At 36.4% G+C, this 19,001-nt stretch overlaps 1 protein-coding gene across 5 annotated transcripts in view; it reads left to right on the plus strand.

Moving 5' to 3' along the window:
• OPA1 (OPA1 mitochondrial dynamin like GTPase) overlaps window positions 1–19,001 on the plus strand; it is an 82,512-nt gene that overhangs the window by 51,923 nt on the left and 11,588 nt on the right. For all 5 annotated transcript variants that reach the window (XM_027584911.2, XM_027584909.2, XM_027584912.2 and 2 more), the window contains 4 exons: window positions 1,494–1,634; window positions 3,422–3,538; window positions 5,051–5,144; window positions 5,840–5,950. In XM_027584911.2, coding sequence (XP_027440712.1) covers window positions 1,494–1,634; window positions 3,422–3,538; window positions 5,051–5,144; window positions 5,840–5,950 — 463 coding nt within the window. The remainder of the gene's footprint in view (window positions 1–1,493; window positions 1,635–3,421; window positions 3,539–5,050; window positions 5,145–5,839; window positions 5,951–19,001) is intronic.

Genomic DNA, 19,001 nt, shown 5'->3' on the forward strand with positions numbered 1-19,001 from the left:
TCCTTAGTTTTCTAGGGAAAAATCCATCCCTTTGAAACATTCTCACCTTGTCCGAGCTGAACTGTGGAGATCTTGTTCAGGATGGATGGGAGAGTAGTGTTCTCCTGAAGACCCAGTGTGGGCAGGGGACAGGTGGACAGACGGAAGTGAAAACAGGACAAAAGTTGGGGAATATCCTCCAACTTAGAGAGCTCCTTCTTACTTTAGACCAAGGGCAGATGTTTAAGGAAACTGTAAAATTTCTCTTCGTTAAGTAATAGCTCTTCTAAAGTGTCATGTTTTCAGAGAATATTAATTAGTAGTTTCACTTATAAGCCAGTTATTTACATTTACATTTTATTCTTCTCTAAGTACTCAGATACTGTAGCTTGCTATAGTTTGGGGCAAAGTGTTGTGGTAGTAGCTTGTTTCGAGTAATCGGTGAATTTGAAGCTAGTTTCTTCTACCGTGCAATTTTGAAAGGATTGAAAAAAGAAAAGATAAACATAATTTGACACTGTATAGGAGTCTTATTTTCAAGTTTATCACTAGTATGTATATGTTTTCCTCCTTTGGTCATCAGATTGAACAATTATAGAGAAGAGATTGGAAGTATATTTAAGAATGATAGGTACCTTGGCACGCCCGGCAGCCTCAGTCGGTAGAGGGTGCTACCCTGGATCTTAGGGTTGTAAGCTCGAGCCCCAGTTGGGTATAGAGATTACTTGAAAATAAAATCTTAGGGATACCTCAGTCAGTTAAGTGTCTGCCTTCGGCTCAGGTCATGATCCCAGGGTCCTGGAATGGAGCCTCATATGGGGCTCCCTGCTCATCGAAGAGTCTGCTTCTCCCTCTCTCTCTGCCTCTCCCCCTGCTTGTGCTCTCTCTCTCTCTCTCCTGCTTTTCTCTCTCGTGCTTGCTTGCTCTCTCTCAAATAAATAAAAATCTTTAAAATAAATAAATAAAAATAAAATCTTAAAAGGGGAGGATGATAGGTACCTTGCAGAAGCAATCTGAAGCACAATTTTTAATGAAAATACTTTTTTAAAAAAAATCCCAAGTATGAATTTCATATGTAATTTATCAGAAAAGAAACATGTCAGCAGGTGCAAGTCCTTACAGTCATCTAGTTCTTAGATACAAGGCATTTATAGAACATTCTCTCTTCCCATGTATTCAGGGTCCTTTTTCCTAGAGTGATACCCCACCCTAAGATCAAGAAGCTATATAGTAAGGTACCTGGTACCATAACTTCGACAGTGAAACATTTCAGCAAAAGTAAAATATATAACAAATAAGGCCTTTTTTTTTTTTTTTGGCCTCGCCTGAGTCCAGCTTACCCTGCCTTTGTAAGCTGGTTGTCCTGTATTCATAAGCCAGGGTATTATATTCTTTCTTGTTGCTTGTGTGGAGCTCGTGTCCCCTATTGTTCAATAGCAGTATATTTAGGAAAATTTTTTTAAGTGTGCCAAATCATGAACCATAAAACAAGTCCTCTTTGAAACAATTTAAAGTTTGTCCACAATGAAACCAAGAACGAATTGGAGAAGATGTTGAAGTGCACCGAAGAGCACCCAGCCTATCTCGCGAGCGACGAGATAACTACGGTCCGAAAGAACCTTGAATCCCGAGGAGTAGAAGTGGACCCAAGCTTGGTAATACGTACTGCTGATAAGCATGCACTTGCTTCCTGAATCTCTGTTTCTTGTGGTGACATGTGACTACTTCTCATGTGTTATTTGGGTATTTAAGTGCTTTAATTTGACTTTGGTCTTGTGGACCTTTGCTGACAATAAAAGCAGTCATTTTGACTGTGTACAGAGTAGAGATTTATTCTCAGTATTGCTATTTTAAGTGTAATGCTTTAATTTGTAAGCAAGGATATTGAGACTTGAAAAGGTAACGTACCTGGGCAAGTTCAGCAGGGAGCTCTGGCAGGAGGGGGGTGAAACCCAGCCACATCTCTGCACCCTGCTACACTGCTTCAGGTTGCAAAATTATAAGTTCTGCTTCAATACGGTTCATTTGTATGTGTGTTTTCTCAGTCAAATGTACCTTCATCAGGTAAGAGTGGGTTTAGAAAAAATATGAATGTTAAGTTTTTATTAAATTGGATAGTGCCTTAGGGTTCTACCTCATTTTCCTCATTTGTAATAAATACAAGAATAAAATTAATTGCAGTTTAGACTATGTTTTACTTTACCTTCATGATGCTTATTTGGGAAAATTTTTAAAAAATAACTTTCTGGGCCTTTGTGCCCCTAGTTGAGGTGTAAGGGATCGAAATTTCATTTTAATATTAGCTTAAGTTAAGTGAAACCCAATTAGAAAAATAATTCTAAGGGGGAAAATAATCATATAAGAAATTTCAGAGCCACGCATAAATTATTTTAGAGATTATCTACTATTTGTGTTTCTGTATTTGAGAAATGAGTATACTTAATATAAATTCTGCTAGAGGTCAGAACAAGAAAAGAAAGCAGGTAAAACTCAAAGCAGTTCAAGCTGTTACATCTAGCATTATTTATAAATTGAAAATGAAATTAAAACTAATGATAATTACGTGAAACTATTAGTTGAACGTAAATTTAATTTATCCACATTTGGACTTTGCCCACATATTAGGATATGGATTGGCTATATATTTTAATTACTTTTTCTGAGCAAGAAAATATCTGGTTTTTTCCAAAAGACATTTTGTTCAGGGTACTTTATGAAGCTGTGAAATAGCGAAGTATTACGACAAGAATAGCAGATGGGCTAGATGTCAGAGATGTGAATACTAGCACAGTTTCATCCCATTCATTAGTAATAGTACCTTTAGTAACTAATATAATCTCTTTGAACTTCCACTTTCCTTATCTGTCATATAGTGTTGGTGATACTTGTTATACCTACTTAACATTATTACTCTCGTGCTCAGAAAAGATAATGGTGTGAAAGAACCTTGAACACTCTGCATAGTAATGACATTAGAGGGGTCATTTTGTTGTGGTAACAATGAAATGTAGTAATCAGAAAGGAAATATTGTTGCATTGATGGACATGGTCTGAGACCAGCTCCCTAGTCCCAACTCTGTCCTTAGATTTGGCTCACCACCCCTTTTTCCTTGGGGCTCTTTACCTCTTACTAGGGGAGATAATAATCTCAACCCTATATATACCCTACAGGATGATTATATGAATATAATAGCAATGCTTGTTAAAAACATTGCATATTTGAAAGTATGTAAACTGGTAAAGAGTCAGACGAGTGGTAAATCTAATCTTTGTCTTAAAAAAAATTTTTTTAATGGATAAAAAAGATTGGTAGAATAATAACGTTACTGTTAGTTTTAATTATATTTTTTATAAGTAAACTCTGGATGACTTTTCAGAATGTGTTTGGTGAACCTGCAGAATGTATAGTAACTCAGTTTTTTGTTTTCTTTTTTCATTTTAGATTAAGGATACTTGGCACCAAGTTTATAGAAGACACTTCTTAAAAACAGCTCTAAACCATTGTAACCTTTGTCGAAGAGGCTTTTACTACTACCAAAGGCATTTTGTAGATTCTGAGGTAAGGTGTCCAAAAACAAGGGGAAATGCTTTGGTGATCGTTTACATGCTTAAAAGTGAACTATAACTTTAGCATTAGTTTTAAATCCTTTGATCTACTGGGGAAAGAATGTGTGATTGATGAAGAATAACCTAACTGCTGTCTTTTCGAAGGTATTCCAGTTTATATTTTACACACTATAAGATTTTGTATGCAAATAAGAGGCACTAAACCACTTTTTAAATTTTTTTTTTAAGAATTAACTTTTTGGGGCAACTTTTTTGGGCTCAGTCATTTAAGCGTCTGCCTTCAGCTCAGGTCATTATCTCAGGGTTCTGTGATTGAGCCCCGTGTCAAGCTCTCTGCTCACCGGGGAGTCTGCTTCTGCCTCTTCTTCTGCCACTTGCTTGTGCTTGCTCTCTTTCTGATAATAAATTAATAAACAAAATCTTAAAAAAATTAACTTTTTTATGTTAGAAAATAATACATTCTTGTTGTGGAAATGCAATGAACAAATGTAAAAAAAAAATTGCAACAGGAAATAGTCACTTACTTAAATATTCCCTATTGAGGAGTAAGTCACTTAGAATCCCCTGACCTAGAAGTAATTTTAGTTAACATATATATATATATATATCTGTTCAATTCTTTCTATACTTAGTTGTGTATGCATGTGTATGATATAACAGTCCATTTGGATAGTGGAAATCATACTGCAAAAACAGTTCTTATTGTGCTTTTTCCTGTATTGTAATTCTTTATACCATTAAAATCTTGAAATAATTATTTAAAAGAAGTATATAAGGTTGTACGTTGTTTAATGCCACATTTCACAGAGTAACCCCTAGGTGGCAGCAGACTCATGTATTTTGAGCATTTTCTTACAAGCAGAAATGCTTTTTAAAGCATCCTTCTGAAAGAGCTCTGTTAATCAGTGATCTTATTTGAGACCCCTAAAATAAGCTTTTGAGTTTTCTACGGCTTAAAATAAATTTGTATTTAAATATGTCTATGTAAAAAGTGGCAAGTTTTTTGCGTAATTGTTGAGGAGACCTCTCTATAGAATAAGCTTCTTTTAAAACATAATATATTATTAATTTACTTTTATATACAATTGCATTTCAAAACTGGCTTGAGTGCACAAACAAAAGAGGTTAGCCTAAGGGTATATTTAAGCTAACATGGTTGTTAGCTGAAACGAAATATAAATTAAGGGTATATGCTATGAATTTCTACTTGTATATAATGTCATGAAATTCTCTCCTTCCCAAATTGATTTGCTTTGTCATTGGAATCAAGACAAACCTCTGTGGTTGGGGGGCAGATTGACACCAAATCATGCAGATGTTCATGGACCTGTGCAGAAAAGATTCAGTGGCTTATATCTACAATAGGAATAGATGTATTAGGTAAACATGAGGGTTTTTACGAAAGTTTACGGTATAGGTACTAACTTCAGTAGTTGTATGTGTTTATGAACGTGGTTTTCATTTTTAAATTTGCATCTGGTAATCTTAATTACCTAAATTTCAGTTGGAATGCAATGATGTCGTCCTGTTTTGGCGAATACAGCGCATGCTTGCTATCACTGCAAATACTTTAAGGCAGCAACTTACAAACACTGAAGGTAAGCCACAGAGGGACCATTTTCTAACATCAAAAAAAAAGTAATAACTCATTTTTAATGGAAGGATATCAAAATACTTCTTTAAAAATAGATTCGTTAGGGGCACCTGGGTGGCTCAGTTGGTTGGTTAAGCCTCTGACTCTTGGTTTCTGCTCAGGTCATGATCTCAGGGTCATGAAATTGAGTCTCTTGGGATTCTCTCTCTCTCCCTGTCCCTCTACCTCTCCCCACCCCACACGCGCACTTTTTATCAAATAAATTTAAAATAAATTTTAAAATAAAAATAGATTTGCTAGAAAAATTGAGAACTATAATCTGCCATTAAAATATTAACAAAAATGAATCATAAGTGGAAAAGATGGGAGATAAAACATAGCAGGAATCTCCCTTCATTACACAAAAACTATTAGAAAAGGACTCCTAAGCATCACTTAAGTTTTTTGGAGAAATCCTCACTTCTTTTAAAGTGTTAGGACTTGAGAATATGACTTTCTCTGAAAATATGTATTAGATTCATGTTGGATAGAAGTACTGTATAACGGGTACAGATTCTCCCTATACCTGTGAGAAGTCGGAACTGAACAGATCTAACATGATGACAGCAATCGGAACTTACTCTCCAGCTATTGCTAATTTATCATCCCTGTGCATTCATAAAAATGATGCTCCTCAAGTTTTTTGTTTACTTTGAACAGTCAGGCGATTAGAGAAAAATGTGAAAGAGGTATTGGAAGATTTTGCTGAAGACAGCGAAAAGAAGGTACAACTACTCACCGGCAAACGAGTTCAGCTGGCTGAGGACCTCAGTAAGTAGCTCTTCCTGCCCTTCCCTGACCGCCTTTTCTCCTTCCCCGTTTCCATTATTCATTCATCCATTTAATCGCAAACTGTAGAAAAGTACATACAAGAACTTTTTTCCATGAACTATTTGAGAGAAAGTTGCTGACCCGTAGCCCTATCATTTTCAAGTACTTTAATGCGTGTTTCTTAGAAACAAGGATTTTCTCCTAGCAACCATAATGCGACCATCAAAATCAGGATGTTGACACTGATACATTACTGCATCTAATTTTCAGACCCCATTCAAGTGTCATGTGTCATTCTAGTGTTGTCCTTCCATGTAACAAGATGTTCCACGCTCCTCCTGTACTTTGTGTAATCCAGCTTCCTTTTTTTGGAGAATGGTATTTAGAAACCAAGAGTGGGGAACTAGATGTGCTGATTGTATTGGAATATCACTGTTCCCAGACCGTCTCAATGGAAAGAGCTGGGGAACAGATTTTCATGCATTTGTGTGTGTGTGTGTGTGTGTGTGTGTACGTGCGCGTGTGTGCGCGCACATGCACATATACACGTGTAGACACATTTACACACATTTACATCTATATTCCTAATCATAGGTATATGTCTGTATTGAAAATCATAAGTTGAGGGGCGCCTGGGTGGCTCAGTCATTAAGCGTCTGCCTTCTGCTCAGGTCATGATCCCAAGGTCCTGGGATCGAGCCTCGCATCAGGCTCCCTGCTGGGCGGAGAGCCTGCTTCTCTCTCTCCCACTCCCCCTGCTTGTGTTCCCTCTCTCGCTGTGTCTCTCTCTGTCAAATAAATGAATAAAATAAAAACAAATAAATTCTTCTTTAAAAAAAAAAAAGAAAATCATAAGTTGACACTGATACTTTCCATTTTAATTCAGTAATACAGAGTTCATCCTAGTTTCCTCCTTTTTCTAACCATGAGAAATCTGTCTCCAAGTCTCCTTAATATTTACTTCCTTTGATCAGTCTTACTGTATGGAACTAAACTTGTCACTGTTACCTTCATTGCACGAGCATCCTTTTCACCCAGTTCAGAATCTAACCACCCAACTCCATGACACCACCACAGTGACTCGCCCTGTATGGACCCCCTTTTCACTGAGCTCATGCTCTGGCATCGTGTACCAGGCGTATCCCCCTTTATCCTTCCCACCTCTTCCCCTGCAGCAGGACATCCTCCTCACCTGAAGCCAGGCCATGCTTTTGTAGAGGACAACCCCTTCATCCCACATATGCTCCAATACTGTGCACCAGACTGGACTGCCCTCCTACAGGGCTACTCTCCTCACTACTGGGCCAAGCCCCCAGCACCCCCATGTGAACACCCTCTTCAGCCGGGTCAGGCTTTAACAGCTACACTAGACCCACAAGGCTTTCCCTTCTGCCACCCCTCCCCCACCCTCCAGCCTAGCTTGGCCTTCCTGATCACCTTTTCACTTTGTTTGGGGGGGATATTTGGTTCTTTCCTGAATGCTAGTTGGTTCCTAGCTTTAAGGTATTTGGATTGCATAGTAAGATTTACTTAGATCCTTGAGAACCCAAGGGAAATCCATGAAAGAGTAATATTAAATAAAAATAAAAATACTGAGGTTGGTCCTTCTGTTTGAGCTTACCTTGGTACAAGTTTCCCCTCATTTAATTCCATGAAACAAAGTATTTTTCCTTTCAGTGTATACTTAAATTTAGTGTCTTAGGATTTTTCTGATATCTAAGAGAAAGTTCATCACATTTGAAAACCATTTCTAATCTGAACTTAGGTCACTACAATACGCTCCCTAAAATGTCCAAGAGAAAGCAGCAGTTGTCCTGTTTAACACCCAGCGCCTCAGCAGCGCGCTCCATCACCGCCGTCGCTGTCTCCTCTTGTCATTTGTTCTCTTTCTGTCCTCTTTTCCCTTAAAATAGTCTTTTTTTAAAAAGACTACGTTTTTTAAAAACGTATCTCATTTTAGCTTTTATTTCCATTTTCTTTTGCTTTTCTTTTAATTTCTTTCATGTCACTTTATCAGAATAATTAAGTTTGTGCTAACTCGTAGAAGATCTGTGTTTGAGTATGAACTGCCATTCACTAGCTGTATTATCTTAGGCAGGGTATCTCTCAGAGTCTTAGCCTCTTGTTTGTAAAAATGACTCCAATAGTTATTATATTGCTAGGAGGGGCTTTGGGAGAATTACTTCAAAAACCACTTGCAAGTCCCTGCTTCACAATTTTATGCTATATTAGTGCTGTTACAGGAAGAGGTGTGTCAGTGTCACAAGGTGTACAAATATATTTCTTTTGTATCCCTCAGGACTTGGTTATCAGACAGCAAAATACTTCACTGAATTTTACCAGCATATATAATTTTAAGTAATGAAAAATGTTTTTTCTCATGTTCTGTAAGAGAGCCTTATATAACCCCCAGTCCCAATTTGATTATTTCAAGAAAGTGAATTGCTAACACAGATTTGTGCACTGTCAAGCCAAGTCTTATGTTATCCTGCTCGTTTTCCTGAGAAAGTACTCTATGACTCCCTTGAAATGATTTACTGTTTTTGTACATATAAAATTATGGTCATGTTAATGTACCAAATAACGTCCTCGGAAGCAAGTGTTTCACCAGCGACTCAGCTTCATCATTCACACTAAAGGAGGAGATGAGCCAGGACGTTGTCTATTAGTTGGAAAAGACTCTTGGGAGTACCTTTTCTATACTGTTTATCTTTAGTGTAACACTTGGGAATATGGTCATGGATTCTTTTAGCCAGAAAACTTTCAAAGTTTTAACAGTAACTACTGTATTACTTGGATCAAAGTTTTTAGTATATAGCATATTCAACTAGAATATCGTGTGTTGATGGAATTTAGAGAAAGGGAAACAGTCAAAAGAGCTTTTACTATTTCAAAATAGTACAGGGGTAGAGTATTGTGGCATTTGGGAAAGTTTGGTGCATGATATTTTTTGCCAGTCTTATTAAACTTGCTCGATTTTAAATCCTTTCACCACTTTACTTTGGAGATTCATCAACTGATTGTCCTGAGTTAGGAAGGTCAAACAAATGAAACAAGAGCCTACCCCTTCCAGTCTCAAAAAGAGAAATCATACATAGGAAACAGGACTCTTTGGAGAGGTGGTGGATTCCATAGCTGGAGCAAGAAAGATGAACCTGGAGCATCCTAAGATGACAAAATAAGGAAGTATTTGAAGGATGAAGGGGACATGTCAGCAAGGCGCAAAAGCCAGCTCTTAAAAGGCTCCAGCTGGCCAAACTAGGACAATTGAGGTATCAAAATAAATAATGACAAGTATAAATTGTAACCCACTGAATAAAATAGGATTCCATAAATTGATAATTATATAAATGAACAAAATCAGTGATGAGGAATGGGATATTTGTATAATCACACAAAGTATCTCCACACAAAATAATTAAAAAAGAAAAAAGAGTAACTTTACAATGGAGAAGCCTGGCAATAACCACCTTAATCAAGCTGTCAACATTAATATTGTCAGTAATGGTCAAATTAGAACTGTGTGCCACCTTGTAGAATGGCAGTGAAAAAATGCCCAGCATCACTTCTTGGATATTTTTACCAAAGGATGTGTACCTTAAATCCAATCATGAAGATAAATCAGACAAACCCAGATTGAGGCACAGTCTACAGAATAACTGGCCTGTAATCTTCAAATGTATCAAGATCATGAGAAACAAGAAAATACTGAGGAAGTATTTCAGGTCGAAGGAGACTAAAGAACATGAAAACAAAATGCAGCGTGTGACCCTGAACCTAATTTTGTTGCTGTACAGGACATTAATGGGACAGTTGGTAAAAGTTGAATAGGGTGTTACATGGTAGTGATACATCAGTGTTAATTTTTAAATTTTGATTGTAAAATTGGGATTATTTAGGAAGATATCTGTATTTGTAGCTAGTACACAATACAATATTTGGGGTTTATGAGATGTAATGACAGTAAATTATTCAGGAAAAATACATTCTTTGTAGTGTTCTTACAACTTTTCTCCGTATCTGAAATTATTTTTACATAAAAAAGGTAAAAAATGGTTTAATTTTGTTTTTATAACTGGATTTGTTTCTGTAAATGGATCATGGTCATATGAAAATAATTTAGAGAAAATGAGAATTTTAAAAAATATGAATTCTGAGTATGTTGAGGCTGAGTTACCTCCTAGACATTTTTTTTTTTTAAGTAGGCTCCACGTCCAGTGTGGGGCTCGAACTCATGACCCTGAGATCAAGAGTCGCATGCTCTGCCAGCTGAGCCAGCCAGGTGCCACATGTCCTGCATAGCTCATCTTTCCACCTAAATTCCTTATTTGCAGCATCTAATTACACTTAGAACTATTTAGTGTTGAAATATGCCCACTATGACCTTGATGAAATTCATTTGACTTTGTAGCAAATTTTATTTTAAAGGATTTTTTTATAGATAAATACAGTGTCTACTTAGATAAAATCTATTTGGATTCCCGGTATAATTTGTAATAATGTTTTTAGTATATTTATTGAAGCAGACTATATTTTTAAATGCTTTCTTTGAAGAAGGGAAGATTGGTATGGTATGTAGCTCAATTCAGAGTTTTTCCATAATGCGTCGTTTTATGATTTATAAAATCTATTTTATGATTATCATCATATGAAACAAGTGATAATGCTAACATCTCACAGACATTTTGGAATTTATTCTCTGTCCCGCCCTAGAAATGGAGTATTTGGGCGCTGGTAACAATTGCTGTAATGTTGCCAAACTGAAGTCCAGCAAAACAAAATGGAATTCTTTTATTATTTGTTATATGAATGTTGTGTCAGTTGTTAACTAGGTTATTGTGAGTTTTGGACCTTTATTATCAATTGCTTGGGCTTTAGAGCTTAGATTTCTTTCTAAATTCTTGTTCACTAAAGCCCAAATTACTTTTCATTGTCTGTGTACATAATCAGAGAATAATTGATATCCAGAAATTAAAGGGGCATTACAAATCATTTAGATCTCTCTAAGATCTACAGTCTTTCCCTTCTTATTTTACAATATATTTCTTTTCATTTTTATATTAGAACTTGAAACTTTATGAATATGAATTAATATTTGGGTACTTTTCCTGTGCCAGATGTTAGTTTGTGTGCCTTATATGCATTCTCATAGGTAGTCATTTTTCTTATTTTATAGATTAAGAAAATGGAAGCCTAGAAACACATAGGTAGTAAGTGGTAAAGCCGGGATTTGAGTTCAGGTCTTTTAACGACTCTGCCAAACTAATTTGAGAACAAAACTCAAGTCTTTGAAAAATATAATTACACAAAATATGGTCCTTTACATTTGGAAGGTTATAGTTAACAGGGTCCTTTACAGAGTGAATCAGAAAAACATACACATTAGTGATTTAATATTTAAACTCCCAAATGATATGAAAACTTTGTTAGAATTAGAATATCTGGATAAGGGGACGCTAAAGTGTAAAGCAAGCCACTGATCAGATGGAAGAAGTTAATTTATGACTTTTAAACGTGTCTCAAATTATACTCTATCAAATTCCACCATAGTTAATTAAGTAGTATGTAAGTTGCCCAAAATTCAGACACAGCTTTTCTGTGTGATATGTTCATGCTTAAAGTCTTAAGATCCAGTTGGAACAGATAGAGAATCTTTACTTGAGCATAAAGACTACTACTCTAAGTTGAGGGGCGGTGGGGAGTTTTGCACTGGGAGTATTGAAATCTGTGGTAATAGGCTTCAGTGTATTGCTTCCTACTTCTCTCGTACTTTATATGAATTGAAGATGTGCTTCAGTAAAAATTGAGTTAACTTCATATTTCCATTCTCGTTTACTAGTGAAATGTGAAACAGTGATAAACTCCTTTACTTGGGCTGTCATTGCATAGGCTTATTTTATTTTAATGATACAGTTTGATGTCCCTAATGTTTAAAATAGTATAGCTTATAGAGCCTAGCCAGTTGGAGTCTTCCAGTATCCGCAGCCTTTTCCTCCTGCAGTTAGTTTGCTCTGCTGACTCCCTGCGCCAGGTGGCAACAGCTGGCCTTTCACTGGAGCCCAGGGACTGGGGAGTAGGAGTCACAGCAGTGTGCTCGGCCTCTCGCCTCTGTTGGCTGTGCTTCATTGGTTGATGCCTGGGCGTCTCCCAGACAGCCAGCAGTTGTTTCTTAAAACTTGAAGTTTGTTTCTCTTGGGAGTATACAGTGCTGGTGGGGCTTGTCTTCGGATCTCTTCACTTTCCCAGTCTCCTCTTATAATCCATCCTTGCTTTCTCTTGATAATTAGAAAGGAGCAAAGTTACCAGCTTTGTATCTTAGTGTGTGTGAGATTCAGTTTTGACTTTAAAAGCTTAGATGGAAATTTTATTTTTCTCTGAGCTACCAGATACTCACTAACAGAAATCATTCTTAGAATGGGAACTTTGTTCATTATTAGTATACTAATGTATTTTTGAAATTATGGTGATAAAAAGGGCATGATGTTAGAGTGAACCACTACTGCCATTTTAAAAGCTAAAATTGGAAGACAAATGCACCATAGCTGCTTAAATTTAAAAAGATCCTTTATTGGTACAGCACAGGGAATAGAGTCAATGGTATTTTAATAATAGCGTTGTATGGTGACAGATGGCAGCTACGCTTGTGGTGAGCACAGAATAACAGACTTGTCCAATCACTGTGTTTACACCTGAAACTAATGTAACATTGTCAACTATACTTCAATTAAAAATTTTTGTAAGATTTTTTATTAAATCTAAAACAATTCTAAGGGTGCCTGAGTGTCTCAGTCAGTTAAGCAGCTGACTTGATTTCAGCTCAGGTCATGATCTTAGGGTCCTGGGATCAAGCCCTACATTGGGCTCTGCACTCAGCGGCGGAGTCTGCTCTAGGAGATTCTCTCTCCCTTTTCCTCTGCCCCTCCCCCCCATGTGTGTGCACACTCACTCATTCTCTAAAATAAATAAATCTTAAAAAAAAAAAAACCACTGACTAAATAAATAAAGCATAATTCTAATTTATAGGATAGTTAAGAAATGTATCTTCATGCCATGTTAAAACTTGAGTAAAAAGTAGTTAGGATATATCTAGATGGAACCCTCAGCCGGAATGATTTGGTTGTTCCTTATTTAGAAAGGAAGACTATCAGGATACTCTCAAATTTAATTTGCATTGGTTACTCCACATTCCTAAACTTCTTCCATACCTGCCATACCTTTGAAGGGCCATTATGGATGAAAATAGTGGCCATGAAGTAGTGTGAGGCTGAAAATTATCGTAAAAAAATTATTATACTCAGAATCTGGAACTTAAAATTATAGAAAAAGGAACTCATATTTAAAACTATTTTTCTAGGGGTAGGGCTCCAACATGCGCAAATTTTAACAAGTCTCCATAGGGGATTTTTGCTGGGCACCACCACTACCCACTCTCCTGCCCCCAAGTCCATACTCTAGAGAATTCTTCCTATTCACAGCAATTAAAAATTGTCGTTTTATTAATTGGGATAAAATTGATGTGTATCTTCTTTTAGTAGAGTCTTAGAAACCGTGTGACTGTTGAAAATTTGGTAAGTTATTTGAACTCTGTAGTAGCATATTCATTTTGTGTCTGTTGATGTAACCAAAGAAAATGAACTTTTAAGAGATTTGAAAAAGGAACGAGTGGTATTGAATTGTAGAATTCTAGACACAAAGGCCCAGAGAGGATTTTTTTTAAAGGCACAATCACGGAGAATAGAGTAAGGTGCCCTGGAGAGAATACATGAAGTATGAGGACTGTAACCCCTGTAATTTCACTTATATCTGACTACTGCATTTCTTTTTGGCCAATAATTGTAAGACCTCAGTACTGTTTTCTCATCTGTCCTGGCATCTACCACATTTCTAAGCAGTCTTTTCCCTTTGTCTGTTTTTTATGTCTCTCACTGTGCCTACTTCCAGACTATTATCACTTGCTCAACCAGGATTTTTCCTTCTGCCTACTTATTTACCTTCCTCCAGTGAAAACCTTACTGAGGTACTGCCAGTGTGGTTTAATTGAGCAGAAGGCAGACTTCCCACTGTAGGCAACTGTAGATCAACTAAAATAACCAGTTTAAGAAGGAAAAATTGGGGGGCTGCCTGCGTGGCTCTGTCAGTTAAGCGCCTGCCTTCAGCTCAGGTCATGATCCCAGGGTCCTGGGATTGAGTCCCACATCTGGCTCCCTGCTCAGCGGGGAGTCTTGCTGCTCCCTGTGGCCCCTCCCCACGCTGTGCGTGCACTCTCCCTCTCAAATAAATCTTTAAAAAAAATTTCATGTCTATTTTGATTCATCTGTTCCACTAAAGTGATTTGGTTCTTTCCTAAATTCACCATATCTTGTATGGTATATAATGTATGTGTTCAGTGATTATTTAATCATGACCTTTTAATACAGACTCTTTATTAGCCTCCTCCGCCTCCTGGCTTCAAAAAGAGGAAGAAGGACGCTAACTCTTATCTTAAGGAAACTTCCTAACACTGTCATGCCAGAAAGCTACCATATCATTTCTTTTGTAGAACAGTTTGCATTTGCTATGTTGGCCCCCGTCTCCACCCACCCACTCCCTTGCTGACATCTTGTGATATGGCTTTCATTCCTAATGAAACCACTTCCTTCTAGGTCCCCAGTGATTTCCTAATTGCCAAGCCATCCAATTTACCAAAACAGTTTAATAATTTTTTATGTTTGTTAGGCACTTTTAAGTTTATTGGAATTATTTTCATTCTCTTTAATATTCGTGGACCCTTTGTGTACTTTTTGGAATGGTTATTAATAGAAATTAGTATGTTTTAAAAAATGGAAAGATTGGAATGTTTCTCTTGTTGATACAGAATAAGATAAACTTCTTTCTGTTTCGTGTTACCAGTGTTTGAGGTCTTTAAGGCATCTGTTCAGGGTAAAAGCAGTTGAATTTTACATTTTGCCTTTGTGAAATAGTATTTTTTATAGTCAGATGAAATTGACAAACTAAGGAAAATGGTGAAGGATTATTTTTACCTTGAGTCTGCATAGGTGAAGTAGACTCTGCTTTGTGTTGTAGTGAGAGAGAGAAAAAGAGAGAGACAGCACAAAGAATAAAGTAATCCTCAGGGAGAGTCCTCTGTGTTAGAGAAGTAGTTATTTACACACAGAATTCCATGTGACTAGCCTGAGTGGTGTGCTTTCCAGGTTATTGATGAGAAAATCCAGACTCAAAATGGGGCATTTAGAACCAAGCACATTTTTCATGGCCTAAGTCTATCTTTTAAAGGCAACATTGAGGATATTGGTAAATTGGTAAAGATTAAAATGGTATTACTTCTCTGTGTAATCTTATACAGGCTACTGGTATTCAGTGTTTTATTAGCAAGTATATTCTTTCTTTTTCCTTAAACTCATGTTTTAACTTATTTAAAGTAAGAATAAAGAAAGGTCTTTGTTTATCATTTTGAAGTAGGTTTTATTTACGTGTTGTGATACGTGTTTATGTGTATATTGTTATGTATAAAAGGGCCAGTGTGCATATTTTCAGCTAGAAATTCAGCTTTTTTCCCTAGCTACTAATGCTTACCACTTTCTTACTAAGAAGGTACTGAAATGAAGTAACATCTTTAAAGTTTGGATTAAATTTTGATGTGTTTTGTTTTTTAATTGTTTTATGTATTCTCTCCATTGCGAAGATGGAAAAAAATGAAATCTAGTCATTGAAAACCAAATCTAATCATAAAACAGTCTACCGGCCTGTGGAACACTATGTTAAATAAAATTAAGCAGGACATGAATAAATATTTTTAAAAGGAATGGTCATGGAGGATGAATTGGTACACACTGAACTGGTAACCTCTATGAAGTAGAGTTCTCAGGGTAGTTGGAGAAGGGAGTTAAAGGCAAAAGAAATTTTAACTGTTTACTATTTTATACATTTCTAGACTTTCTTTTCCCAAATAAGCATAATGCAGAATTACCTTAGAAATTTCATATTCTTAATTATTGTATTCATAGAAATGACAAAGGTAATTCATGATATAATCAATCTTAAAAGTGACCGAATATTTTCCCAAATAATTTCTTGGTGATTGTGATGACAAGAGACATTTCATGGGACTAGACGGTAATTGTTCATCATGGGGTCTTCGTTAGTGGTTGGGATTCACTTTGAATTCTTCTGATTTCCAGTAAATGCCCACTGTGGATCTGTCATCTGTAAATGAATTGAAATCTTTCTTAAACTGGTGAAGTTTTCAAGCTCATGCAACCCATGCAAGAGAATAGATTTTTCTGCTTCATTGTTACCTACTACATATGAAAAATAGTCCATATTCATTTCTCTTAGAACAGCTGTTTCATCTCAGTATTGTGCATCGTAGAAAGGAGTTTGCTGGGTTTTTTTATTCCCTTCAGTTCGGTCTGTTTCCTGGGTGAAGGAATTCAGGTCTTTCTAACCTCGCCTGTTTAGTCTCCTTGAGGCACCACTTCATTCTCTGAGTCATAGGTACAGACTACCTGTCTCCACCAAGTACACTACCAGTATTTCAGGTGTTTGTTTTAATCCCTCTTGTTATCACAGAACTAGTACATATATATGCATTGTGGAAAAATAGAAAATAGTGGGCGCCTGGGTGGCTCAGTCTGTTAAGCGTCTGCCTTTCGACCCCACACCGGGTCCCTGCTCAGTGGGGATCCTCCTTCTCCTTCTGCTGCTCCCCCTGCTGTGCTTGCCCTTTCTCTCTCTCTCTCTCTCAAATAAATAGTCTTTGAAAAGAAAATTAGAAAATATAGCTAGCAGAATTTTTTTAAAACAATTGCCACTACCCGGAGATAACCACTGTAACATTGTATTCTAACAAAAATTTTAAAGTGGTCTTAGGGACATAATTTCTGTGCATTTCTGGAACACATTTGTCATGAGGAGATCTTAGCTTGGCTTTCTCTTGTACTACCAGTCTTCACTTCGTTGCCATTCCTCCTATTTCTGGTCTCTCATTTATCAGAGTAAGCTAAATTTCTCCTCTTTTTTCTTCATATGGTACTAGTTACTTTAAATAGGTCAGGTATTCCAAAGGCTATATTGTAGCAAAACATACACAGAAAATCATTCTGCTTTCAAAGTTAATCCCCACCTGTATCCAGGACCCTGGCACTTCCTGTGTGTGCTTAGTGCCTGCATTATGTCTGTCCTTTCTCCAAAGATGTTCACACCATCCCCATCTTAAAACTATTGGATTGATTCTTCCACGCACTCTGCCTTGATCTTGACTTTCTTATCCAGAAAAACCTTCGAATGTTTGCCTGCTACCTCCACTTTAACCATCCACTCTCTTAACTTTGTAATCTTATTCTCACTTCTGCCAAATTTGTTTTTTCCAAGATTGCTGACAATCAAGGGAAAGCAGTGAGCTAGGTGAGCATTAAAGAATAGAAAGTATCTATTCCCATGTAACTGCAGCATTTGGTACTTTGAGATCCAAATCCTGCTTGGAGCTCTACAACTGTCTCTGACATTTGTATAGAGCTTTGCGCTTTTGTCCATGTTTGCCTTGTAAAGGTGTAAGAGGCTTGTAAGGTATTACCCCTGTTGTTTGGATGGGGAAATTAATGATCATTGAGGGAAACGATTTAGCTAGGTGCATAAATATTTATGGCAAAGCTGGGGTAACAACATGTGTCAGAGATAGTATCTTTTTAGATTTGTTTTGGGATCTGCTCGTCTTTAGTCTTTGGGTTTGTACTTGTGGGTGATCAAATTCATATAATTTGGCTTCCTTTTTTATATTGTTTTCAATGTGCTAGTTTCGGAGCCTGCTCTCCTAAACTAATTATTAAGAACCTAGAACAATGAATTTATTTCCTAAAGACCTATGTACTGGTTTCATTCTTCAAAAAAGATAAACACACAGGTTTATAAATCTGTGTATTCTGTATTGCTATTTCAATTGTGTGATTTTCCTTTTCTGCAGGTAGTAAGTTGTGACAAAATGTAAAGGTGATTTTCTGAATTAATAAATATGTAAAACTAATTCTGAAATTATTTTCATTTCTTTGAGTCTTATTCTGACTTCTGGAATCAACATCAACAGTGATACCTCTTTACAGGGTCGTAGTGAGAAATAACTGAAAACTTACAGAATCAGCCTAACAAAACATGAATTCCTGTTAGCTCTTCTTGTGATAAGTTTAATAATAATCCTTTGTCCTAGTGCAGCATCTTAGTTAAGAAGTATCATTGTATTTCATTTTTGTTTTTCATCTCACTTAATTCATAACTTTATTAAAACCTGCAATTTTTAGTTCCATATTTTTTTCATAAACTTTTGGTTAGGTTCATAAATCAGAATTACAGTCTCTATTCTCATATTATTTTCTTTTACTTTTAAAAATTACATTAAAGAGCTGACTGTTTAAGAATCATTCTTGTGATTCATTCATCTGTTACGCCTCCTTTTTAAAGCTTCAGCACTGAAGGTCTTTTGACAAACCAATATTTATAACAGTTTGACAGCAGGATGAGGAACAGCGTTTGTCTTTGTAACAGCTTGAAGAAAGACCCTTTCCAGGACCCAGTCATGCAGTTACAATCTTGACCTCTTTCTTATGCTGGGAACATACATACAGCAGCACCTCCCATGTGTTTTCTTGTCCCATTGACTGTCCATTCACTTCCCATCTGTTTTGCAGTCTTAAAGGAATAGAAGGGGCCCTCTTCTTATAAATCTGTCTTCGCAGGTGATAAATGATGTCCTGTCTCTTTAAGGGCTGCCTGGGTGGTTTTCCTTTTCTTAAAATGTTTCAACATTCCTTCTAACAAAATTCAGAATAAAGTATACTTTAAAGAAGAAGAGGAAAATAGAAAAAAAAATGGATTATTTTCAAACTTTCTTAATTGATTGGGACCAAATATTTTACTGGTCATTATGCTAAAGATTTTTTAGCCTTCTCAATTAAATACCTAAACCATAGTTTAGAAATTGTTTTGATGTTTAGATTTTTCTGTGGAGACAAAAGGAATGTATTCATTTTGAAATAGTGTATTTATTTAAACTTTTTGGGGG

The sequence above is a fragment of the Zalophus californianus genome, chromosome 1, assembly GCF_009762305.2.
Source record: "Zalophus californianus isolate mZalCal1 chromosome 1, mZalCal1.pri.v2, whole genome shotgun sequence".
Taxonomy (NCBI): Eukaryota; Metazoa; Chordata; class Mammalia; order Carnivora; family Otariidae; genus Zalophus; species Zalophus californianus.